Here is a 27,664-nt window from a genome sequence, read left to right on the forward strand (position 1 = left end):
AATGTACAGGTTGTCCTATAAGTTTAGTTCATTAAGTGAAACTTCCTGTTTGCAGGTTGGAAAGTTAGGAGAATTTGCTGCTAATTACTTCATAGAGCCACTCAAAAACTTATTAAAGTTTAATTAGCACAAAAAAAACCGGAATCTGAATCAAAAATCTGTATTTATAAACGTAAGAAGCGCTTATTTAATATTAAATGTGATTTTACAGTTACCCGCGTCTCTTATACAGATGATATATTATGGGAAACACACACAGGTAAATCAGAAATAAGTACCCCCCCTGCTTCGCTAGTTTCCCCTGGAGTGATTGAGATGAGTACGAACATTCCCACGGTCAGTGAATGCGTCATAGAGCCCGTTTTAAAGCGTCGGCTCCACTTCCTCCGTTCAGTCAGTGAAGCGCTCAGGCTGAGAGCTGCAGCAGCAAACTTCTCCTGGCTTTAAGGTTAGTACATCCTGCACTCCTACTAGAAACCTTAGAAAATCCATTATTTAGTTATTATTTAGAATTTAGGTAAAAATCTTTCAGTTTAAAGAGTTTCCCGCCCTAAAAACCTTGTTTGTTGTCGTTAGACTGGAGGTTCAGCAGCTCAGAGCGGTTTAAAATCAAAATGTTTTTGGTCCATAATTAATTACCACAGTTGTTACAGAGTCAGATTTAAAAAGACGAAAAAGGTGTGCTTAAAGTGTTTTATAGTATTAATACACTAAAATAAACAGTTTCCAAAGACTAAATTGATGTTAGCACAAAAACTGTAATACATTTAGCCTGCTAGCTTGTTTATTCCTGCTTTAAAACCTAAACTAAGGGCTAATTAATTATTTAAACTAATTTATTACAGAGAAATACTAATATTTGGCAGTTCTATTAGAACTCGGATGTATGTGAAGTATTATCATGAATTGGTTCTAATAAATACCTGCTGTTTGCTTTCGTAGATTTACTCAAACCTTCAGGTGAAAGATATCAGTGAGAGAAACGGTTCAGTTCGGTCCAGCTCGGTTCTATTCACAATACTATTGGCACAATTCCACCCTTTGTATTCATAATTTTGGCCAAAATCAATAAAGAACTGAGCAATGGTTTAAATAAATGATATGATAAAAAGACAAGTTCTGGCCCATTTTTCAGGTGTTTAATGGAAATCAGTGAGACAGCAGAGGGAGAAATTTATCACTGTTCTTCATTCAACTTCACTAAAATGCCTGAATCTATTGTTAACAAGACAATTAACTCTAAAATAAAGAATTTAGTTTTGAAATCAGTTAAATCTCTCACTCACCGGGAGGTTTTAAGTGGGCAGTATCTTCAGAACACTGAACTTGGTCTCCAAGCTACAGAAGATGTGACATTTTTTATAATCTGTCCCTATAGTTAAAGACGATTTGAAAAGAAACGAGTTTAAAATATTGTTACAGTGTTATTCTAATAAAGAAATGAGTCCAGATCAGTTAGTGATGCCATGGCAAGTTAAAGGGTATAGTATGAATATCTGACACTAATAAAAATGACTCAAGGTGTTGGTGAAGGCTGTGGAGGGGAGAGATGGGATGGAGGGAGTGGTGGCCTAGTGGTTAGAGCAGGAGGTTTGCGTTCTGGAGGAGACACAAGGGGCCAGGTTCATATCCCACAGATTGCCACTCTGGGTCCCTGAGCAAGACCCTTAGCCCCAGAATGCTCCCCGGGCGCCGCACAACGGCAGCCCACTGCTCCCTATAAGGGATGGTTTAAATGCAGAGGGTCTAATTTCCCCTCAGGGATCAATAAAGTATCAATTAATAGGGTTTTATGGATTAAATGTCGTCTTTAACACAGAGAAACTGGTTAAACATCATTTTTAGGCTCTTTGGAGGTCGGTGCAGTCCTTGTTTATACGGATGGCTCATACTTATTTACTCCGCTAACTAAACAGCCGGGGTAATAACCTCCTATAAGATCTGTTATTTTCCCTTAGTGACCCGGTGTTGGTTGGAGGTGTGTGGTGTCGTGTTCTGGCCGGATAGATCAGAGGTGCTCCGACTGTCTAGGTTCTTGTCAAAGCAGCAGCTTCAGTCAAAGGTTTCTGCCTCACGCTGAGACTACCTGCCTGGAACAAAGATCTCCCTCTTCTTCTGGCTTCTTCAAACAGCTCACACTCGCTGTGCTTTGATGGCGCCGGCTGCTTTGGATCAGACGGGAACCCCCCAGCTTGACTTTCTTATGAAAGGCTTTTGAAAGGTCTCTGTCACACTGGCACTTGACCTTCTTTACATCTCGGGTTGTGTTTGAGGATGCATGGGGCGGGCATTTCAGGAGCGATGGGTGGTTGGAAACCTGCGCCTCCAACTTGATACATGTTGAGAAAAGTGTGTGTAGTCTTCATGTTGGCTGTATGTGCTGATAGAAACACATGCATCCTACAAACACCAGATTATATGGAGGTTTTATTTTAAAACTGAAGTATTTTCCAGATCTGTACAAGTGGAAACAGGAGAAAGAGTCTCTTTATTGTCTCTTATCAGACGTTTCTCCCTGTGCCCATTTATCCATCAATCCATTCATCCATCCGTCCATCCATTCATCCATCCATTCATCCATCAATCCATTCATCCATCCGTCCATCCATTCATCCATCCATTCATCCATCCATCCATCAATCCATTCATCCATCCGTCCATCCATTCATCCATCCATTCATCCATCCATCCATCAATCCATTCATCCATCCGTCCATCCATTCATCCATCCATTCATCCGTCCATCCATTCATCCATCCATTCATTCATCCATCCATTCATCCATCAATCCATTCATCCATCCATCCATCCATTCATCCATCCATTCATCCATCCATCCATCAATCCATTCATCCATCCGTCCATCCATTCATCCATCCATTCATCCGTCCATCCATTCATCCATCCATTCATCCATCCGTCCATCCATCCGTCCATCCATTCATCCATCCGTCCATCCATTCATCCATCCATTCATCCGTCCATCCATTCATCCATCCATCCATTCATCCATCCATTCATCCATCCATCCGTCCATCCATTCATCCGTCTGTCCATCCATTCATCCATCCATTCATCCGTCTGTCCATCCGTCCATCCATTCATCCATCCATTCATCCATCCATCCATCCATTCATCCGTCCGTCCATCCAATCATCCATCTGTCCGTCCGTCCATCCAATCATCCATCCATCCAATCATTCATCCATCCATCCAATCATCCATCCATCCATCCATTCATCCATCCATCCAATCATCCATCCATCCATCCATTCATCCATCTGTTTGTCCGTCCATCCAATCATCCATCCATTCATCCATCCATTCAATCATCCATCCATCCATCCAATCATCCATCCATCCATCCAATCATCCATCCATCCATTCATCCATCTGTCCGTCCGTCCATCCAATCATCCATCCATTCATCCGTCCATCCATCCATCCATTCATCCATCTGTCCGTCCGTCCATCCAATCATCCATCCGTCCATCCATCCATCCGTCCATCCAATCATCCATCCATTCATCCATCTGTCCGTCCGTCCATCCAATCATCCATCTGTCCGTCCGTCCATCCAATCATCCATCCATTCATCCATCCATCCAATCATCCATCCATCCATCCAATCATCCATCCATCCATCCATTCATCCATCTGTCCGTCCGTCCATCCAATCATCCATCCATTCATCCATCCATTCAATCATCCATCCATCCATCCAATCATCCATTCATCCATCTGTCCGTCCGTCCATCCAATCATCCATCCATTCATCCATCCATTCAATCATCCATCCATCCATCCAATCATCCATCCATCCATCCATTCATCCATCTGTCCGTCCGTCCATCCAATCATCCATCCATTCATCCATCCATTCAATCATCCATCCATCCATCCAATCATCCATCCATCCATCCAATCATCCATTCATCCATCTGTCCGTCCGTCCATCCAATCATCCATCCATTCATCCGTCCATCCATCCATTCATCCAATCATCCATCCATCCATCCAATCATCCATCCATTCATCCATCTGTCCGTCCGTCCATCCAATCATCCATCCATTCATCCATCCATTCAATCATCCATCCATCCATCCAATCATCCATCCATCCATCCAATCATCCATTTATCCATCTGTCCGTCCGTCCATCCAATCATCCATCCAATCATCCATCCATTCATCTGTCCATCCATCCATTCATCCAATCATCCATCCATCCATCCAATCATCCATCCATTCATCCATCTGTCCGTCCGTCCATCCAATCATCCATCCATTCATCCATCCATTCAATCATCCATCCATCCATCCAATCATCCATCCATCCATCCAATCATCCATTCATCCATCTGTCCGTCCGTCCATCCAATCATCCATCCATTCATCCGTCCGTCCATCCAATCATCCATCCATTCATCTGTCCATCCATCCGTCCATCCATCCATTCATCCATCCATCCATCCATCCTAAACCCAGCAGAGATTTCTCAGCTTCAGTATTAATGATTCTGTTTGTCTAATTAAACCAGGTAGAAACATGAAAACACAAGTTGGACTTTTAACCTGGAATGTGGGAAAACATAATTCTTCATCTGCAGGTGATTTAAACACTTTGAGCTGCTGTTTGCTTCAGAGTAGCATGATTTTAGAGTTTCTTATTAGAAGGCAGTTAAACAGGCTGCAGAATAAATGTTTCTGACCTGTTGCTGGGATCACAGTCTCAGAATGAAGAACTCTATCATCTCTGCTCCTGCATGTTCTGCGTTCATGCAGGTTGGATGCAGCGTTGTCCGTCAGGCCTTTCTGAAAAGCTTTTTAAAATGTAAAAAATGGAACACTAAAGGAACTTAAATGCTCTAAACGTTTCATTTATATTTGAGAACACCACCTCAAGTGCAGTTAAAATACGTTTGCATTGTGGGTATTCAGTGTTTTTCAGTAAAATAAGTTTGGACCATTGAAGTTGTGTTGTGACCTTCTAACACCTGACAGCGTCAGTTGTAAAAAAAAAATCTGTATAGGCTAACATCGGAATCAGCAGGTAAGGCTTTTTAAAGATCGGTTATTGGTTATCTGCCAAAAAAGTCCATCAACATGAGCAAGTACAGAGACATAGAACTGGGAGGTAAGCAGAGGATCCAGCAGAGAACAATGAAAACTAGAAGGTATAAGTACTGGGGTGGAGTGGAAAATGGACCAATGAACACTGGGAGCTAATCAGGAGGGAATGAGGAACAGCTGGTGGAAGAGGGAATGCAGGCAACTGAAGGAGGGTGGCTAGTTAACACATGAGCAGGAATCCAGGAAAACAACAAAACATCTAAGTGAAGAGAATTAAACAATGAAACTAACTTAAGAACATAAACAGGGAGGAACCTGGTCTACAGGACATAAAACGTAACACATCTAGCGCAGAAATCCATGAGAGAAAACACATGAATCTAAACATAAACCCAAATAACAGCAACTGAAGAATGAAGGAACTCAAACTCAAAACCTATCACACGCAGGTCATGACATTTACCAGTCAGAAGATGCTCTAATCTTCTTCCTGACGGCCACAGAAAGATCTTTGGATCTGACCGTTTGTTGTTCACTTGTAACCCTTTACTTAATTACGGAAATCTGTCAGTTTTGTTAAAAACGGATATTAAATATCCATATTTCTAAAAACAGACTTGCTGTTGTTGATATGACTGTAGTAAAGAGATAGTTTTCATGATCAGCGCTGACTGGAGGTCAGCAGGTCAAACATCTTTTGTTTTAGGTTCAGTATAAATCAGGTAAAAGTTAGAGTCATATGCTTAGATGCAGAAATGGGAATAATCTGCTAATCTCTGTTGGATTTACATCTACGTCCATCTATCCAGGAACCTGAAGCACATTTTTCTTCAGTGATCAAACTTTGTATCATTTAACTGTTTGATAAAAGATTAGTTTGGATGTGTTCTGGTTCTGGAAGCCATGGTCTCGGTCAGCTCTATGTCTCTTCCTATTCATGGTTAACGTTTCTGTGTAAAAGTCACGAGTCATGCTTCATTAGTTTCCCCAAAAGCAGAAGTCTGGATCAACAGTTCTCCTGCCTTTCTGAAGGTCTTTCAAAGTTTCTCTTGAGACGTTTTGATTCCTCTTCAGATGACTACTACATGAATATTTTCATAGAAATGTTTCTGTGTTAAGCTCCTTAACTCTGACCTATAAATCATTTAGATCATAAACTAAATGCTGTTTGGACACAGTTTAAATGGAGCAGTCTGGAATGATGAAGAAGAAGGTTTCCCAGCTGGTGTTTTCACCTCATCCGTTGGTTGAAGCTTTATTTTCTCCTAATGAACTGCAGCTTTGTCATGTTGAAATCAGATAATACTAACACTGCTGAATATTCTGGTTCTGTGCTACATGTAATTGGGTCATTGTCCATCTGTTCTGTGAAACTTCATTTAATCAACGTCTCTCTGAATCCAACCGGACTTTTCATGTATGCTCAAAATTAAACACGGTGCTTCACAGGGAAAGATGTAAGCAGAGTTAGATGCAGTAATAAAAGGAGGGATTATTAATCTAAACAGGAAACATACATGAGATGCATTCAGGTGCAGAAATAAGGCTGTAAAGGTCAGAAAGATCACCAGTTTGAGCCTACACTCAGTCAATCCTGTACATGTTTTTCTAATTTAAAGCACATTTCTGACAGTTGATGCTCAAACAGACAAACAGCAGCTGGAGGTGACAGAGCAGGGGTCTCCAAGACCCAGGTCCCTGCTCCAACACACCAGAATCAAATAGCTGAATGATGTTCTCACCATCAAGCTCTGCAGAGGCCAGCTCATGAACCCTGTGTTTGATTCAGGTGTGTTGGAGCAGGGACGCATGTAACTGCTGCAGCTCAGGAGGCCTGTAGTTGAAGACTTAGAGGAAGCATGTACACAGAACAGAAGTAAAGGGGTTGGACAATGAAACTGAAACACCTGGTTTTAGACCACAGTAATTTATTAGTATGATGTAGGACCTCCTTTTGCGGCCAATACAGCGTCAATTCGTCTTGGGAATGACATATACAAGTCCTGCACAGTGGTCAGAGGGATTTTAAGCCATTCTTCTTGCAGGATAGTGGCCAGGTCACTACGTGATACTGGTGGAGGAAAACGTTTCCTGACTCGCTCCTCCAAAACACCCCAAAGTGGCTCAATAATATTTAGATCTGGTGACTGTGCAGGCCATGGGAGATGTTCAACTTCACTTTCATGTTCATCAAACCAATCTTTCACCAGTCTTACTGTGTGTATTGGTGCATTGTCATCCTGATACACGGCACCGCCTTCAGGATACAATGTTTGAACCATTGGATGCACATGGTCCTCAAGAATGGTTCGGTAGTCCTTGGCAGTGACGCGTCCATCTAGCACAAGTATTGGGCCAAGGGAATGCCATGATATGGCAGCCCAAACCATCACTGATCCACCCCCATGCTTCACTCTGGGCATGCAACAGTCTGGGTGGTACGCTTCTTTGGGGCTTCTCCACACCGTAACTCTACCAGATGTGGGGAAAACAGTAAAGGTGGACTCATCAAAGAACAATACATGTTTCACATTGTCCACAGCCCAAGATTTGTGCTCCTTGCTCCATTGAAACCAACGTTTGGCATTGGCATGAGTGACCAAAGGTTTGGCTATAGCAGCCCGGCCGTGTATATTGACCCTGTGGAGCTCCCGACGGACAGTTCTGGTGGAAACAGGAGAGTTGAGGTGCACATTTAATTCTGCCGTGATTTCGGCAGCCGCGGTTTTATGTTTTTTGGATACAATCCGGGTTAGCACCCGAACATCCCTTTCAGACAACTTCCTCTTGCGTCCACAGTTAATCCTGTTGGATGTGGTTTGTCCTTCTTGGTGGTATGCTGACATTACCCTGGATACCGTGGCTCTTGATACATCACAAAGACTTGCTGTCTTGGTCACAGATGCGCCAGCAAGACGTGCACCAACAATTTGTCCTCTTTTGAACTCTGGTATGTCACCCATAATGTTGTGTGCATTTCAATATTTTGAGCAAAACTGTGCTCTTACCCTGATAATTGAACCTTCACACTCTGCTCTTACTGGTGCAATGTGCAATCAATGAAGACTGGCTACCAGGCTGGTCCAATTTAGCCATGAAACCTCCCACACTAAAATAACAGGTGTTTCAGTTTCATTGTCCAACCCCTGTATGTCTTCATTACAGGACATCATTAATGCTGGAGTTCAAGCACTCTGTGATTTTTGCAGCTTCCATTTGAGTCTGGAAAAATCTGCAGGAAACATCTGTGGGAACCTGGAGACAATGAACATTTGAACTGAGAAGGAATAGTGGTCTCAGGACCAAGCCCAGAGGAACACCCAGATATCCTCCAAGAGGTCAGCCGTCCTGGGAATAAAACGTATCTAAACTACATCTATGTGCAAAATCTATCACAATTAGTAGCAGTGTAAAATTATTTAGCGTTTAGTCAAGAATAAATCCAGTCTGCCAACCCAGACTGTTGCAGCTGAGACATTAAAACTGATCAGTCTTACATCTCCGGACCTCCAAAACCTCAATAAGACCACATAAGATCTGTCAGGGAGGGATTTAAAGCTGGACGCTGTAACTTAGGCACCAGAGCAGCCGTTTTTCTTTTAAAATAGGAATTTATCTCCATCCTGTCAAGCTGAATACCTATAAATCTTTCTTCTTTAGCTCTCAGCTGAACCAATGCATATTTTTACTAAAAGTATGATGAGGATTGAACTGGACCCGATTGAGACCATAAGATTGTTTTACTGAATTTTTATTTCTACTCATTATTTTGTGTAAAGTGTAGCTTCTGCTGTTATTTTCAGAGTGTGGCTTGCAGCATACCTACCTGTCACACTTGAAAAAGGAAAAAGTTCAGACAGGAAGTGTGGTTGGTGTTTTGTAGCATGAACTCCGGAAGTTTTTCTCCTCCCGCTCGAACGCTGACGTACACCACGGGTCGAACCTACATGCTAGGCTGCAGCGTTCAGCATGTTAGCTGAGGTGTGTGGGTGTGTTCAGAACCAAGTTCGATATCGGACCATGATGTCAAGCTGCCCCATCAGCTTGATGACAGCTGTGTCCTATTTTCTCAGCCTATAACTATTGCTTGGTTAGAAATACTCAGAGAGTCCCTCTGATAAAAATAGTCATATATCGGTTTCTCTATAAAACTAAAATAAAACGTTTTCTGACAGAATAACCACAATCTTCCACGTGTTTTATCTGGATTTTATGTGACAGAGCGGCACATCTGAAAAGTGTGGAGTGCATCTCTTTTCAGCTCCACCTCACTCTGACCCCTTTATATAAAATCCAGTACAACCAACTGCATTCATGTTTTTGGCTGTAATGTGACAACATTAGGAGGAGTTAAGGGGGAATGAAGACTTCTGCAGGACATTACTTATTCACACACTGACCATATCCGCACCTAATTGTGTTTAAACTAGAAGCGTTTCTGTCTTTATGAGTAACTCATCTCTGGTCCAGAGCAACATTCACTGAAATAAATCAGAAACAAGCTTCAAACATCAACAAGAAACTAACTTCTGCTCAAATGTGAGAAGTCTTCATTTCTAACCATGTTGGAGTGCAGCAGATAGATTCAGGTCCAATCCTTGTTGTCCTTCATTCTCATAAGTTGATGTGGCTCTTAAGCTGCTAAATGCCCAGCTATGCTCACCATCTGGACCGGACCTCTGACTGCCAGCTGGGCCGCTCAATAATAAACTGTCGTATGGAAATCTGCAAACATGAACAATTTAACTTCATTTCTTCTGACTACCAGTGCCTTTTCCTGCACCGCTCTGCTTTGTAGACTGCATCTACCTCCAGGGCGACCCAGCTGAAGTATTTCTGCTCTAGATTCTGGAGAATATTCTGGTTTCCAGTAAAGGAGGTGACTGGTGCCCGCTTGTGACGACAGACTGCAGACTCAGAGTCTTGCAGTCATCTATGCCTCATCTGCGTTTAGTGTTTCAGCCCTATTAATAGTCAGCTTCCAGTGACTGACACACACGTATATTCACAGCCAAACACACAGAACCGCACGGCTCCTGAGCTGGACTCAGGTATCACATGGACTGGCAGTGAAAGGCCAGCTACTGCAGGGGAGGAAGCACATTATAGATGCTTATTTTCAAGGTTGATCACACTGAGTGAAGCAGTTTGAGCTTCTGCTGTCCCTACAGCTGCTGTTGACAACAGTTAAGTTACAGGCGGTTTAATATTAGCTGCACTGAGGTTTAGCAAGCTTGTCTTGGTGTGAATAAAAGCAAAAGATGCTCTAAACTGTTTCCTGTCATCTCATATGACGGTTATGATTTCTGAGCGAGCTGCATCAGAAGAAGACACAATTTCAGTGTTTCTGCAGAAAGATTTTGTGGTTTTCAGTGTCACAGATGATAAAATGTTTCTTTCTTCCTCTCACAGGTCGTTTGATACGTCGAGGACGGAAAAAAAACAAAAAAGTGCACTTCCTCTCAGCGTCCTCCCCCTCCCTGCCTGCCTATCTGTCCTCTGGAGGAAAAGGGGGTAGGCGGTGGTGTTCTGCAGCAGAGAAAAGGTGCTGCCTCCAAACAGAAATCTGAAAATCTGACCTCCTCACCCTAATTTACAAGGACCTTATTCTGAAGGGCTTACTGGAAGTTCTTTGGCCACTTGGGGAGAGATCAGAGGATCATCTGCAAACATGTCGCCATTCCTGAGGATTGGCTTCTCCAGCTTTGAGATCGATCCTGGTTTGGCCTACTATAAAGAGGTCATGAACCCTTACTGCGCTGTGTACATGAAGGAAGCCATAGACACAGGTCAGTGACTGCAAACTATTACCCAGAATGAAAAATAAGCTTGAATTTCTATTCTATGAGAGTTAATCTATTTGTAGCACAGAGCTGGTTGTTGTTAAAAAGAAGAAAATGAATGAGGATAACTCAGGTTCTCCTGACTGTCTTGTCCTGTTGTTTCTATGATGTGTTGCTGTTTGAGGCTTTTTAGCCTACTTCATGTTGTCAGACAGGTTCTATTTAAGCCATTTGTTGCATGAATTAGCCCTGGGTGCGGCTAGCGTCGGTTCATTTATGATGCAATAAGCTGGACCAGAAAGATCTGATCCAGGTTGTTCTCCATAATCCTAATATTAGACACAAAATAATCATAGTCGTGATTTTCACTGTGTGGCTCCACAGTTAATCCTCCTGTCTGAGCTCAGATGTTCTGTGTATCTCCGCGTCATGTTCTGCATGTCCGTTGTGGAACCGGAGAACCCGGACACCCTGCGCACTAACAGCTGCTGCTATCCCCTTCAGCTGGAATAACTGCAGAGAGGTTCTTCTTGTCTCCATCTCCCATCAGTCTGAGGAACGTTTGTCCCACTCCTCACTTTCAGCTGGGCGAAGTTTGAGGGGTTTATTGCGTGTTCAGCTTGTTTCAACTCACCCTACAGCAACACAGTGAGATCTGGGCTTTGACTAGACTGTGTGGTGTATTTTCAGTAGTGTTGACTGGCAGTAGATCTTCCCAGACAGGGTTTGTTTTAGCTGCTGAAATTTCAAGAACGCTGCGGAGATCAGGAGGGAATAGTTGGAGCTAATTCACAAATTAATCACTAAATAAGATCAAAATATCTCCTTCAAAATAAAAGTAAAACATCTGCCATATTTTTCCCTTTGGTACCTGATAGTAGCATACTACTAACTCCAGCAGACTGTCTACCCTGACCTGTTGGACCAGCTAAGAGAGGCAGCGGCTGTAGAAAGAAAGTACACCCTGCTGTTTAAATAAAGTGTCATTAATCTGATCTGTCTTCGGTTTCTACTTTTATTTCAATATAACCTCAAAACGCAACAGATTCCACACACTCATTATTTATTAAGAAATGAAATAAAAACTAAGTACACCCCATGATTCAGTAGTTCTGTATACAGTAGAAATAACATAAAGTAAGTCGTTTTCTGTCTTACTTTTATCAGTCTCTCATGTTGTTCTGGAGTAATTTTGGCCCAATCTTCTTTACAACATTGTTTGTTTGCTTCCATGGACCAGTGACTTTGACTAGGCCCATTTCAGCCATTCTGTTCTAGATTAGCTGCTGTGTTTGGGATCATGGTTCCGTTAATGACGCAGTTTGAACCAAACATCAGCTGTCAGATAGATGGACTAACTCAGGGAGCCCAGGTCCTGTGTCTGCAAAGCAAGCCCATACCATCATCCCTCCACCACCATGCTTGATAGGTGGTCAGAGGTGTTTGAGGTCGGTTTCCTCCATCATGGTCAAACATCTCTACTGTGGTCTCATCTGTCCAGGGGACATTGTCCCAGAAGTCTCGTCCTTCAGCTTGGCTAGACCAACTCCTGCTGCCATCTTGTTTTTAGAGAGGAGAACCTTTCTCCTTCAACCCTTCAAAACAGACATACTGGTTCAGTGTCATGACCTTTGACCTGCTAACTGAGGCCTAATGTCCTCTCCGCCCACAGAGAGAAAGATTTCTCCTCTTCCTCTTGGGAATAATCTTTCTCTCTGTGGGATGTTAGACCTCAGATGGTTTGGATATGACCTTATGACCTTTCCCAAGTTCATGGGCGACAACAGTTGCTGCTATAAGGTCATTGCTGATGTCTTTCCACCCTGACATTGTGTTAAAACTCCCCTGGATGCTGCAGAGCAACAGACTGCCTAAACTCCTGCTTTTATTGAGTTCGACTCAAAACATTCTTCTGAGGGACGTTGTCAGTTAATTTGACTCCTAGATCCTGTGGAGGCATCAAGGGTGCACTTATATACTTATTAGTTAATATTAATAAATATTGTGATGACGATATCAGGTGTGATATCTGCCATGTTTTCTTCTTTCCTCTCTTCCACCTCCGTGTTTCCATCACTCTGTGACCTTTAGCCTTTTGGGTCTGCCGCCCTGAGACTCTGACCAGCTGGATAAATATTTCAGTAGTATGAAAAATACAGGCTCATAAATATTAGCCAACAATGAATTCCCTCCAAGCTGTCCTTTGCGATGTGAATATTGCGGACGCTGATGTTGCGATGATGATAAATTGGACATCGTTAGTGTTTTACACACAGTGAATCCTCTTCAACTTTAAACATAGTGTTGCACTGCTGATGCCAGCTTTAAATATGCTATTAAAATAGTGCTGAATTTCCCTGGTTTTGTAAGATCCTTACTCAGTGTGAGAGCTGCAGCGTGATATCATCCCTCAGCAGATATTTCTGGCCTCCGTCTGGCTATCTTTAACCTCTGGTTAGTAACAGTGATGGATTCAGCTAAAAACAGAGGAGGCTTCTTTTCTTTCTTTCTTCTCCTCTTCTGTGAAACCACAGATCTCGACCTTCAAAAACATTGAATTTTCCGTTAACTGACGTAGAGAAGAGACCCGCCTCATTCAGTTTCATTTCACTTTAGTTTCAGAGCTGAATGAAACTGAGTGGACGGTGTTGTTCATATCCCAGATTTATCAAAACCCAGAGAAATGTTCACATTAAATCAGTTATATTTATAATAATATGAAGCAGATCTACTGGTTCTGCTCTGTACTGCAGATGCTAACGTGTCACACTCAGCGTGGTTCTATTAAACATGATGGAAACCCTCATTAATCATTTACTTTGTGTTTAGGAGAAATTCACATTTTAATGAACTATTGAACAGACTCTAAATAAAAAGTGTGTAATTTCAAGCCTTTATTTGCAGGAAATGACAACTGCTGAAGGTTTAACAGAACCGGTGGTTCCAGAACCTGAATAAACCAAAGAACAAATGTTCACATTCATTGTTAAACAGCACAGGAACCACGTCTGAACTGAGGGCGAGTTCAGAAATCAATGTTTGGTAGAATCACCCTGCTCTTCAGTCCGTGCTCTGCACCAGTCTTCACACAGGTGATCTCCTCATCAGAACCTCTTTAAGCAGAATGATGCATGTTTGGGTTGTACCAGGCGATGTGGTCATTTCTCCAGCGCCGTATCGTTACTGTTTTCTATGACATTTTCTGGTTATGCTTCTCCTTCCTGTCTCCGCTACACCATCTGCACCCAGAGAAACCTCAACCTTACTGCCAGTAGGTGGCGGTAATAGTGGAAGTAACTATACGTGAAACCACAAGTGAAGAAGATTTGCAACGTTTAGGATTCCCAATAAAATATGAATGTATTATTGACTTAGGACAAATCGTGGAGGAAGAACGCTAAATAAAATCACTTAACTAACTCCAGATTCAAGGGGAAGAAAAGTTTTAAACCATTTTTACAGCAGGAAGCTTTAAACTTCAGGGATTTCTGTAAAATTAGACGCCACCCGATGCTGCTTCAGCTCCAAACACGAACGCTACATGACTGGATCCTGACACTTCCTTCCGTGGAAAATCTGACTGCATTCATGGAGATGATGAAGGTTTGAGATGTTTGAAACAGTCGAGTTTCAGTCCTGATTCTGTCTCCTGTAGCGTTCAGATCTCAATATGAAATAAAAGCTGTAAGAACGAAATCTTCAGAGGATTCTCTACTTTTCCTTGGATCTACAAACAAGCAGGCCAGTCCAGGCCTGATACAAGAACCCGGTACAGCCCATTCTGTAAATCTCCGTAGTTTGTGGTTCTGATGGACCACAGTCTACAAATGATTCAGATTTAGTTATTTTAGTGCAGCTTCTTCTATGCCGCAGTGGAGGGAATATGAATATAAGATCATGTGAGGAAAGGAGGAAGAAACAATGAACAAAGATGTCCCAGGAGATAATTAAATATGTCATTCGGCCAGAAGTAGAAGGCTTCTCTTCTCTTCTGACAATGATTTAACAGAAAATCAGAACTTATTTTCTTCCACCGTGTTACATGATAATTAAGTCATTTTCATTAGACTAGAAACACAGTGAGACCAGCTTGGTGAGCTTATCATGCATGTTCTTCTTGTCATAATTTCTATCATGGTGTATGTATACAGGTCCTTTTCATAATATTAGCATATTGTGATAAAGTTAATTATTTTCCATAATGTCATGATGAAAATTTTACATTCATATATTTTAGATTCATTGCACACTAACTGAAATATTTCAGGTCTTTTATTGTCTTAATACGGATGATTTTGGCATACAGCTCATGAAAACCCAAAATTCCTATCTCACAAAATTAGCATATCATTAAAAGGGTCTCTAAACGAGCTCTGAACCTAATCATCTGAATCAACGAGTTAACTCTAAACACCTGCAAAAGATTCCTGAGGCCTTTAAAACTCCCAGCCTGGTTCATCACTCAAAACCCCAATCATGGGTAAGACTGCCAACCTGACTGCTGTCCAGAAGGCCACTATTGACACCCTCAAGCAAGAGGGTAAGACACAGAAAGACATTTCTGAACGAATAGGCTGTTCCCAGAGTGCTGTATCAAGGCACCTCAGTGGGAAGTCTGTGGGAAGGAAAAAGTGTGGCAGAAAACGCTGCACAACGAGAAGAGGTGACCGGACCCTGAAGAAGATTGTGGAGAAGGGCCGATTCCAGACCTTGGGGGACCTGCGGAAGCAGTGGACTGAGTCTGGAGTAGAAACATCCAGAGCCACCGTGCACAGGCGTGTGCAGGAAATGGGCTACAGGTGCCGCATTCCCCATACCTGGGCTACAGAGAAGCAGCACTGGACTGTTGCTCAGTGGTCCAAAGTACTTTTTTCAGATGAAAGCAAATTCTGCATGTCATTCGGAAATCAAGGTGCCAGAGTCTGGAGGAAGACTGGGGAGAAGGAAATGCCAAAATGCCAGAAGTCCAGTGTCAAGTACCCACAGTCAGTGATGGTCTGGGGTGCCGTGTCAGCTGCTGGTGTTGGTCCACTGTGTTTTATCAAGGGCAGGGTCAATGCAGCTAGCTATCAGGAGATTTTGGAGCACTTCATGCTTCCATCTGCTGAAAAGCTTTATGGAGATGAAGATTTCACTTTTCAGCACGACCTGGCACCTGCTCACAGTGCCAAAACCACTGGTAAATGGTTTACTGACCATGGTATCACTGTGCTCAATTGGCCTGCCAACTCTCCTGACCTGAACCCCATAGAGAATCTGTGGGATATTGTGAAGAGAACGTTGAGAGACTCAAGACCCAACACTCTGGATGAGCTAAAGGCCGCTATCGAAGCATCCTGGGCCTCCATAAGACCTCAGCAGTGCCACAGGCTGATTGCCTCCATGCCACGCCGCATTGAAGCAGTCATTTCTGCAAAAGGATTCCCGACCAAGTATTGAGTGCATAACTGTACATGATTATTTGAAGGTTGACGTTTTTTGTATTAAAAACACTTTTCTTTTATTGGTCGGATGAAATATGCTAATTTTGTGAGATAGGAATTTTGGGTTTTCATGAGCTGTATGCCAAAATCATCCATATTAAGACAATAAAAGACCTGAAATATTTCAGTTAGTGTGCAATGAATCTAAAATATATGAATGTTAAATTTTCATCATGACATTATGGAAAATAATGAACTTTATCACAATATGCTAATATTTTGAGAAGGACCTGTATTATCTGTATATTATCTATAATGTATCTGGTTTATAAATACTGAAGTAAAACTAAAAGTGCACGTTCAGTTTCCTCTGAACAAACCAATCAGACTGAAAACATGCGAGAGAAACACCTGAAAGCCTAAACACAAAGAAAAATGCTGCAACATAAAACACAAAGCGTTAATATTTGGTATGAAACTCATCACGTTAGCTGTAACAAATCATCCACAGTCACCAATAAGCACAGATCCATGATCTGCTGGGATTGTGTGGAACAGAGATCCCAGCTGAGAAGGTGCACACACCTCCAAATTACACGTATAGGCTCAGGGACGTTCTGAGATGTTCAGGCTGCAGCAGCGTCGTGATTGACTCAACTCTGACATGAGTTTTTTTATTTTTATTAAACAACCATGGAGGTCCTGAAGACCATCGGAGAGTCTTAATCCTGTAGAAAGGGGCCTAAAAATGCCTTTAGTTTCTCTGATTGAGTGTTAAACTTTTTAGTACAGCTGGACGGCATCATAAACTATTATTAGTTTCTCTAATTGAGCAGCTGGGAATGTCTGCTTTTGTTGTTTAGTGGGAGAAGTTCTATGAAATACTCTGGAAAACATGACGAACTGTGATAATAAAGAACATCTTGCTCAGCCGTGGGTTTCTGAAATGTCCTTTTAAAGGTTTTTCCTAAACCAAATATCTCCAAATACAGCAAGAGCCGTTCAGATGGGTTCGGTTGTACCTTGTAGGACGGGTCTCTTTTCTCTGTATGGAAGTGAAACTGAAAGGGCACTCTAGGTTAATCTTAGTTCCCATCTTTGCCAAGAGAAAATGTCCAACATGTCTCTCAATAAGGGGGAATTCTGTCCTCGTCTTTGCAGAGAAGGGCCAAGTCTACAAGCAGAAGAAGCCCACTATGTACCCGCCGTGGAACACCACCTTCGACGCCCACGTCCACCGCGGGCGCATCATGCATGTGATGGTGAAGGACCGGACGGTGGAGCTCAAGTTGGAGGTGACGGTGGCCCTGGACTCTCTAGCTACACGCTGCAAGAAGGAGAATTGTAAGCTGGAGATCTGGGTCAGTGCAGCGGAACCTCTGGGTTTCATCTCCGTTTTTATTCTCCAGTCTGAGAAAACTGAGCCCTACACATAGAATCTCAGCTCAGAACATTAACATTATACTAAATAGAGAAATATAGGCTTCATTTAACATAATTAACACTTAAAGTTTTATTAAGTTATTTCTATATTTATTTACGGAGCATTTATAAATAAGTAAAATAAGTATTAGATCCCATCAAAGGACAGCTTAGACCTTGGTGGAGAAAGGTTTATTGGCAGCGCATCACTGGGGCACTTTCTGCAGGTGGTAAGCAGGTTTCTATACATCTCAGGAGGCATCCTGACCCACATCTTCACAGAAACTCTGAATCATTTAGGTTTCTTTGTTCCTGCTTGGTAGCCCACAGCTTCAGCTTTCTCTGCAGACCTTCTGTAGGACTGAGATCTAGAGACTGTCCTCCCCTCTGGGCTTTACAGCTGAGTTCTTCAGCTCATCCTCAGCACCTACCCACTTAGATGTTCTCTGGGAAACCTAAGGTGAACATCTACACCAGTCTGTTAGAGCACAGAGATGCAGACTTCAATGTTCTCTGTGACTTCACACGCTCCCTCCATTTATCTGTGGGCTGATCTCTGAGACCTTTCCTGGAGCTCCAGATGTTAATCATTCTCATGCTACAACCTTCTTGTTTTTAGATCATGTCTTGCTCATCCTAATGTGGAGCCAGAATCCTGTCTGTCCTGACTGGGATCAGAACCTCTAAAACATGCAGCGCTGTGTCCCTCTGAATTCTAATGAAACTGTAATAAAACGAGGAGTCGGGTCTGATGTTGGGAAGGGATTTAACAGACGGAGGATCAAATACTTATTTTCCCACCATATAGCAGGGTTGGGTTTTTATTGTATCAGTGGCCTGCTGTCCTGCTTCCCAACTGAGAATCAAACACAAACTTTAAATAAATGACTAAAATCAAATACATTTCTTTCTCTGTTGGTTGTTTGAATTTGCCATACTGAGAGTCTCTTTCAGTCCTTCTACCAAACATGTCATCCATGCATCATCATCTCCCTGAAGCCACATCCTTGCTCCTGTGAATTCTCTGTAATCGGCCCATTTCTTACCAGATGGATCACTTTAACATCTCAGCTTTTTTCTCCTGTGTGTCGGTTTGCAGCTGGAGATGAAGCCATGGGGTCGCCTGCTGATGGAGGCCAGATACTATCTGGAGAAAAGTGGTGGGTCTTTTCAGCGTCCATAATGTCTCTTTTTAATATGTTGCGGATTCAGTAACTCCATGACTGATGGAGTTATATAGATTCATTTAACAGACTTTTGTTTTCAAGCTTTTATTTCTGTTAATTATGATGATTTTCTGCTTCCAGCCAATAAAAACTAGACATTTAAGATCAGAATATTGCATCAGACCAATAAAAACGTTTTAATGCAGTTTTTTAATACCTGATTTAAATACCAATCATAAACCTCCATAGTTCTATAAAGTGACTATAATTGTATCCGAAACAAAGCACTCTGTCTCACTGCCTTTCTCACACTATAATGATGACCTTTGACCTGCCACCTGCTGCTTTGAGCCACCCCGGGTGAGACCCACTTTCCTGACATTAAAACCAGGGCAGAGTCTGGAGAGGTCAGAGAGGAGTAAAATTCACATCTATGTATAGGCCAAGCTAATGGTCAGAAGAACAGGTGGCACAGTGACTAGCATTCTGGGCCGAGCAGCATTAGAACTTTCTCGTTCATGTAACAGCGAAAGGAAAAAGACGAGCTCATGGTGATGCAAACAGAAGCTGATGTTCTCTGTTTGCAATGTGAGAAATCGAAACTTTAGCGTGAAATTGTAACCACGGTGTTGGTTGCAGGTCATCACTCTTGGTTCTAAGGTGGCTGGATGTGTTTCAGACGCTGCAGGTCAGACTGGTACTGACCCGGAGTCCGAGCAGGGCGGTGACGGCCTGTTCACCCTCCATCAGCGACGCGGCGCCATCAAACAGGCCAAAATCCATGAAGTCAAGTGTCACGAGTTCAGCGCCACGTTCTTCCCTCAGCCGACCTTCTGCTCCGTCTGCAAAGAGTTTGTCTGGTACGACCCAAACGTCACGGTTCTGCACATTAATCGTTCTCGCCTTCATCTGGCTAGTCATTTTTCTTTTTTCTGCACTGCAGGGGTCTCAACAAGCAGGGCTACCAGTGCAGACGTGAGTGTCCGTTTTTTCCGTTAGTATGCACCAGAGAGACAGATGTCCTCCATGTCTGAGTCTCTGCTGTCTTTGTGTCTCTTAGAGTGCAACGCTGCTATCCACAAAAAATGCATCGACAAAGTCATCGCCAAATGCACGGGTTCAGCTGTTAACAGCAAGGAAACAATGGTAAGCTTTTACACAGTGTCCCGTACTGGTGCCGAGTCCAAAACAAACCTCAGAACCAACATGGGTTTGTTCTGGGATCCGATGCACACTGAAGTATTCCTTCCTTCCTCCCTCCTGTTCTTCCTATGTTCTCTTCCTTCCTTCCTGCTGTTCATCCTTTCTTCTGTCCTTCTTCCCTCCCTCCTGTTCTTGACCCGGGGGAACCGGGTCTCCTCTATAAAGTGTGTTATCAGCGGGCCTTCCTGCCTTTTCTCCTATGGCTGTTGGTTCTGTGGGCTGAACCTCCTGCTGTTGGGTTCTCTCACTAGATCTGTGAATCCATGCATACTGTATGCTTTATTACAGATGCATGAAAGCAGGTTACAGAAGAATCCTGGTTCTATGCTAAACAAAGATCCCGCCTGGATCCATGTTATATTTGCTGCTGCCTTTCTGTTGGGTTTTACATCCCTGCAGTATTGAACAAACCTCAGACGTCTGAATCATCTCTAAACGCTCCTTTTCTTCTCCAGACTTTATTCTGATCCTCCAGCAGACTCACAGATGACATCATTAGTTGAAATCATGCAACTTGTTTCTTTCTGCTGTAAAACTAATGATAAGAAGCAGATCCTGAAACGTCCTGAAGGCAGTTGTCTGTTTCTTTATCTCCAGAACCAGCGAACCCGCTCTCACCGTGAAGTCTGCCTGCATCAGTACCACTTGGTTTGGACCGTTTTTTTTCCAGCCGCATTCAAACTGTTGTGTTTTGCAGATCCACAAGGAGCGCTTCAAGATCGACATGCCCCACAGGTTCCGGGTCTGCACCTACATGAGCCCCACCTTCTGCCAGCACTGTGGGACTCTGCTGTGGGGGCTCGCCAAGCAGGGGCTCAAATGTGCGGGTGAGAGGCCCTTCATTTCATGCACATTTACACGTTTATTTCTAGAAGAAAATCAGTTGGAGGGATTTGGAAAAGGAGGAACTATTCATTACAGAAAATGCTTCTCTGATTCCTTGCAGAAGTATTCATACCCTTGACATTTTCCACATTACCAACCACAGAGGTCCATGCATTGCATTTGGATTCAATGTGGTACTAAGAACTTTGCAGAACCAACATTGGCTGCAGGTCTTCTGGGGATTGTTTCCACCAACTTTGAACATCTGCAGACTGAAAGTTTTCTCCAGTCTTTATAAAGCAGACCAAGTTCAGTCACACTGTATGTAGAACATCTCTAAACATCAGTCTTGCCACAGATTCTCAGCTGGATTTTGGTCTTGACTTTGACTAGGCCATTCTAACACATGAATCTGCTTTGATCTAAACCATCCAATGTATCTCTGGCTGTCGTTGCTGGAAGGAGAACCTCCACCCCAGGCTCCAGTCTTCTGCAGCCTCTAACAGGATTTCCTCCAGGATTTAGTTGGATTTCGACCATAAAATAAATGTTGATGGTTACGAATATAAAAGGGTTTCTCACCGACCAATGAATGTAGGTCACAGATGGTCCCTGTTTATGCTGCAGTATCTAAACCTGCAGGACAGTCAATTCAAATTAAACTGCTGTTCAGATTTCCCAGTTCAGAGCTTTGATTGAGAATCATCTGGGAATATCAGCATGAAAAAGCTCAGTTTACAGTTTTATTCCATTTGATGATCATGTTGTAGATTTTTAAAGCTGCTTTTTAGCTAATATAAATGTTGGTGGTAATAAAAAAGTTTCTGTTTGTTACCAGTTGCATGAGTTTTAGCTGAGGCTGTGCAGAACGAGGCTGTATGAAGCACCTTCTGAGTAGGAATATTACTGACCAGATCACTGCAATATAAAATGTTTCACATGAATAATCAGATGACAGATTTTTGGTGCTTTATGTAACATAAGAGGCTTATTTTCCAAAACCCATAAAAATAATTTCATCTGTGCAGCGGAGGCACTCTGATTTAGGTCTGAGCGTTGCATCAGATCCAACAGCTGACGCTGCAGCACGTCTCATCAGAAATCTGATCCGAGTTCCTGTCGGGGTTTGGCCGATTGTCCAGGAGGACTCAACAGCTGCTGCAGCAGGAAGCTGGCAGCACAGAGAGGAAAAACTCCCATTTATGATGAATAATCTTACTCATCATCCATGAAACACTTTTTTTTTTTTTTAAATCGGGGGGGAAATCCCATTTTAAGAAATAAAACACAGAGGTGCCTGAAACCTCTACATGCATCCCTTCTCTATCAGATTCCCTCATCAGCATTCAGTCATTCAGCTCTGCAGAGACCCGATAACGAGTCATTCGTTTAGCTCAGGGGTGCTGGAGAAGGGAAGCTTCTAAAAGCAGCAGGACAGTAGCTCTGGAGGACTCCAGTCTGGTCTAACAGTTGCTATAAAATGCAGGTACATCTGCAAATAATGAGAATATGGTGAAAAACCTCTGTATTTTTTGTCCCTCATTTCAGAAATTAAAACTATAGATTCATCATACATAGAATTAAATATTTGATGATTCTGGCTTACAGAGAATCAAAACCCAAAACTCAGTGTCTCTGAACATCAGAATATCACATCAAATCAATAAAAAATTATATTTGAAACAGAAACGTCAGGCTTATGAACACAATGTTCATTTCTATGCTCTCAGTACCTGGTCTGGGCTCCTTTTACATGAATTACTACTTCAGTGCGGCGTGGCATGGAGGAGATCAGCCTGTGGTTCTGCTGAGGTGTTCTGGAAGTCCAGATTGCTTTGATAGAGACCTCAGGTCATCTGCATTGTTGGTTCTGGTATCTCTCATCTTCCTTTTGACAGAATTCCATAGATTCTCCATCAGGTTCTGGTCTGGCCAGTTTGCTGGCCAATCAGGCCCAGTACCACCATGAACTGAATCTTCTGTTGGGACCTTTGGCCCAGTACCAAGTGCTGGAAAATTAAATTGTCATAAAGCTTATAAGCAGAAGGAAGCTTGAAGTTCTCTAAAATGTCCTGGTAGATGGCTGCTTTGACTGTGGACTTCAGAAAACCCAGTGGACCAGAACCAGCAGATGACATGGTGTCTCAAATCATCACTGACTTCACACTGGACTTCAGTCAACGTGGATTCTGTGTCTTTTCACTCTTCCTCCAGACTCTGGACCTTGTTTTCTAAATGAAATGAAGACTTTATTTTCATCTGAACAGAGGACTTTGGACCAGAGAGCAACAGTCCAGTTCTGGTTCTCCTCAGTCCAGGTAAGATGCCTGTAGTCCATGTGTAGGATTCATCTGTGCATAGCAGCTCTTGATGTTCTGACTCCAGCCTCAGTCCACTCCTGGTGAATCTCCACCAAATTCTTGAATGGATTCTCTCAAGGCTGCAGTTCTCTCTGATGCTGGTGCACCTTTTCCAACCACACTTTTTCCGTCCACTCAACTTTCTGTGCTTGGATACAGCACTCTGTGAACAACCAGTTTCTTTAGCAGTGAGCTTTTTGTGGCTTCCCTCCTTGTGGACGGTGTCCATGACTGTCTTACATAAAAACTGATTGGTTTTATTGATCTTATGTAATGTTCTAATTTTCTGAAACACTGAATATTTGGTTTTCATCATAAGCCTTGATCATTAAAGATTACTAGAAATAAAGGCTGAAAGATTTCCCTCCATGTGAAATAAATCTTTATACGTAATTTTTGAGTTTCAGTTCCTAAAACGAGGGTCAAAAAATATTTCACAATATTCAAATTTTTTTTAGATGTGCCTTTAAATATAAGTGAAGCTTTCATTAGATTTATACTTCAGACTGTGTGGGGACTTTTAATTATTATTCAGTTATTTCCAGGGTCTTCACATGATGTGACAAAGGGGCTTGCTTCTTTAAGTTGGTCCTCTAAATGGGAAAGACTAGAAAACATCTTGATCTTCATCAGTCAGAAAATGGCTGCAAGGAATCAGCTCCTGGCCTAAACTTTATTTATTTATTTCAAACCCGGTCAGAGCGATAATTAAAGTTTAAACCAACTGGACCCAAGTTCATCTTGCACAGCGAGGAGGTTGGTGGGGGAGATTTTGCTGAAGCTTTCCACACCTCTGTCAGGAAGCCGATAATTGTGGACGATAGAGCATTTTAAACTGAAAAAACAGAATCAAACGTTTCTGAAATGTTAAGTTTGGGTTTTTTTGTGCAGAATGCAGCATGAACGTCCACCACAAATGTCAAAAGAAGGTCGCCAACCTCTGTGGGGTCAACCAGAAACTAATGGCCGAAGCTCTGGCTGTCATCGAGACTCAACAACAGGTCAGACAATCTGGTCGTTTAATGCAGAGTCGAACAGAAAAGGCTTCATTAATCAGGTGTGTGAGATGTTCTGTCTGAAGCACTTCATCGCTTGCATCAGGTGGACCTCAGACCACACCTGGTTTGTAATGTGTGCTCTCTGGTAGAGGTGAAATAATGTAGTAGAGATGAACCGATCGGTTAACCAGAACCGATTTTTGCTTTACTCTGACATCTGATCCAGCGATTCTGATTTTGATAAACTGCCATTTTTAAGGACTTCACCACCTGAAGCAGAAGAAAACATGCTGCACCGTTCGTCCCGTTGATCGATGCCTCCATTGGCAAAGAATGGTGGGACGGGAAAAAACGATCCTGTTTTACAGAATTCAGGGTTGCAGATCACGGATCAGAACCAGCCAAAGAACACTTGGCTTACTGATTGGTGCCTGACTAATGTATGGTGAATGTCTTTGTGTGTACATGAAAAATGGGTCGAAATATTTTAACCTCTTGTTAAGAAAAGAATGAATTTCAAAATCCAGCCAACAAACGAGCAGAACCTGGCCCAATGGACTCTAGCAGAGCATGAGAGCAGCATTTTTACTGAAATGATTGTTTTTATTGCAGCAGACGTCCGGGAAGAGGAACGCCTGACAGACGTACGGTTGCAGAACGTTCTCATTATGAGTCACAGATTTTCTGTGAATAGAAACGGTTTGAGACAAAGTTTCTGAGTCATGAATCTCATCTGGGTTCTGATCACGACCACATTTAAACCTCCATTTCTCCAAAAACTGTAATATTTACTTTTATGTGCTGCTTTATGTTATGTTAATGCACATAATTAATCAGTTTCATCATCTAAAGGGGGATCCTTTCCTCCAGTTTTATACATCAGTTATTTATTATTATTAACTCATGAATTATTTAGCTACAAACAAAAGTACTAACACTAACTCTGCAGAATAATATCTAAGTTTATTCCAAGTGATTTCTGCTCTTTTAGGAGTTTGAACAACAGGTTTCACAGACTCATTGTGTTAAATACAGACACGTTTAACACCTGAGTCACTGTCTGAAGGTAACTAGTCATGGATCATTTGAACAAATACAAGCATTTATTCACAGGCATTTAGACCAGACCGGGTCTAAAACTCCAGGTTTTAAAATCTTCATGTTTTAGGACTCAGGGCGTCGTCAGATTGGGATTAAAGGCTGTTTTATCTGATGTCCATCCAGATTATTTTCATGGTGTCTGAAAGGTCAGATCTGGTGTGTTTCAGGTCACTTTATTCATCTAAAAGCAACTATTAATAATTATTCAAACTGTATTTTAAATGGAAGCCACGCCTGAGGATGGATTTTAGGAACGTTTGGGTTTTACTACCAATTTAAAAGAAAGTGAAATCATTTCTTTTCTCTGAAGGCAAGAAGTACAAAAGAGAGTGAGATCATTGGTCGAGAAGGTCCGGTCGGTGTGGGCCAGCCAGGGGTGGTCCGAGCGCCGTCTGGGTTAGTAACGGGTTTACCCGCCACGTTGGCACCGGCCAACAAAGGTACGCAACCTCTGATATTAAAAGCTTTAGTTTAAGTTTGTATTTTAACTGAAGTTTCTGAACGTGCTGCCAGATCCAATGGGCGTTCTGTGGGAGGGACCGACGGACGTTAGCAGGTCCACCACCAAGGTGGCCTCAGAAGAACCTCTGTACGCCGTTCCGAAGAAGGATCATCAACAGAAATTCAACATCGATGACTTCATCCTGCACAAGATGCTCGGGAAAGGCAGCTTCGGAAAGGTGTGGCACATGAGATCTTTCAGAGGTGTTTCTCCAGACAGCTCCAACATGAAGTTCAGCAGTTGAATGTTTGTTGTGGAACTTCTTGCAGCTCTGAGACATTTTTTCACCAGACCACCATCACAGTTTGACATTTTACTTCTTCACACATCGCCCTGTCAGATTTGTGGTCAGACCTGTTTGTGCAGTCGGTTTCCACAGAAAACTGCCTGAGCGATCATGGGTGATGGTTAGCAGGTGGAGAGGGGTCTGTCCAAAGTTCTGCACAGTTTAAGTTCTGTCTTCTTGTGGTTGCAGGTGTTTCTGGCTGAGCTGAAAAGGAGCGGGAAGTTTTTTGCAGTGAAGGCTCTGAAGAAAGACGTGGTGCTGATGGACGACGATGTTGAATGCACGTTGGTGGAGAGGAGGGTTCTGTCTTTAGCCTGGGAGAACCCGTTCCTCACTCAGCTGTACTGCACCTTTCAGACGAAGGTGATAACCATGATCATGGGTTCTATCAGAATGGGGTTCTGCTGGTTTAGAAGGTCCATCCTCCAGACAGAGCATATGGTGACAAGGGAGAGGAACCATTTACTAACAGGAAGAAACCTCCAGTAGAACCATAAGCAGACTCAGTATGCTGCCACTGGTGGGGTTTGAGCACACAGAGACAACGGTCCTGTCAAATCCAATGAGTCAGCCATGTTGGGATTGTATAAAACATAGCTGTAGTGAATGGAAGCAGCTGAAAGTCTCACTTTGCTATGCCTGTGATTTACTTGTGTAAATGTTATTCTGTGGAGACTGAAAGGCTCTAAAAACTCCCTTCAAGCTAACGCTGCCTGTGGTGGGTGGAGGGGAAGATGTTATAAACACTGATAACCAGTCAGACTGCAGCTCTCTCCTTCACACAGCTGCTGCACCCGATCATCACAGAGGAAGTAAACCTTTGTTTCTGTCCAGGAGAACCTCTTCTTTGTAATGGAGTATCTGAACGGAGGAGATCTCATGTTCCACATTCAAAACTGCCACAAGTTCAATCTCCATAGAGTCACGTACGTATTCACGTTAAACATACGACCACTAGTCTACAGACCTGTGAAAGTTTTTACTCCCTAACAGTTTTTTTCTGTTTTTGCTTCTCTGTCAATTCAATTCAGTTTTATTTATATAACTTCAATTCACAACACATGTCGTCTCAAGGTTCTTCACAACAGTCAGGTTCATACATTCCAATTAATCGTAATCATTGAACAGTTCAGTCAGATTCAGTTATTTATTCAAATTGGATAAAAAGTTTTTCTATCTAAGGAAACCCAGCAGATTGCATCCAGTCAGTGACTTGCAGCATTTACTCCTCCTGGATGAGCATGTAGAGACAGTGGACAGTCACTGGTGTTGACTTTGCAGCAATCCCTCATACTGAGCATGCATGTAGCGACAGTGGAGAGGAAAAACTCCCTTTTAACAGGAAGAAACCTCCAGCAGAACCAGAACCAGGCTCAGTGTGAGCGGCCATCTGCCACGACCGACTGGAGGTTTGAGAGAACAGAGCAGAGACACAAAGAGAACAAAGAAGCACTGATCCAGGAGTACTTTCTATGGGAAGGAAAAGTAAATGTTAATGGATGTAGCTCCTTTAGTCGTTTCAT

At 42.6% G+C, this 27,664-nt stretch overlaps 1 protein-coding gene across 1 annotated transcript in view; it reads left to right on the forward strand.

Annotated features, from left to right (window-relative positions):
- The first annotated feature begins 347 nt into the window (after window positions 1-347).
- The window catches only part of prkcq (protein kinase C, theta), a 32,839-nt gene continuing 5,522 nt past the window's right edge, over window positions 348-27,664 (forward strand). Inside the window, exons 1-13 of the mRNA XM_047389166.1 lie at window positions 348-448; window positions 10,485-10,861; window positions 17,440-17,639; window positions 18,800-18,860; window positions 19,546-19,726; window positions 19,810-19,841; window positions 19,927-20,012; window positions 20,767-20,896; window positions 24,146-24,255; window positions 25,664-25,793; window positions 25,867-26,033; window positions 26,331-26,504; window positions 26,976-27,067. Of these exons, the coding sequence (XP_047245122.1) occupies window positions 10,744-10,861; window positions 17,440-17,639; window positions 18,800-18,860; window positions 19,546-19,726; window positions 19,810-19,841; window positions 19,927-20,012; window positions 20,767-20,896; window positions 24,146-24,255; window positions 25,664-25,793; window positions 25,867-26,033; window positions 26,331-26,504; window positions 26,976-27,067 (1,481 nt within the window). The 5' untranslated portion in view covers window positions 348-448; window positions 10,485-10,743. The remainder of the gene's footprint in view (window positions 449-10,484; window positions 10,862-17,439; window positions 17,640-18,799; window positions 18,861-19,545; window positions 19,727-19,809; window positions 19,842-19,926; window positions 20,013-20,766; window positions 20,897-24,145; window positions 24,256-25,663; window positions 25,794-25,866; window positions 26,034-26,330; window positions 26,505-26,975; window positions 27,068-27,664) is intronic.

The sequence above is a fragment of the Girardinichthys multiradiatus genome, chromosome 17 (genome assembly GCF_021462225.1).
Source record: "Girardinichthys multiradiatus isolate DD_20200921_A chromosome 17, DD_fGirMul_XY1, whole genome shotgun sequence".
In the NCBI taxonomy this organism is placed as follows: Eukaryota; Metazoa; Chordata; class Actinopteri; order Cyprinodontiformes; family Goodeidae; genus Girardinichthys; species Girardinichthys multiradiatus.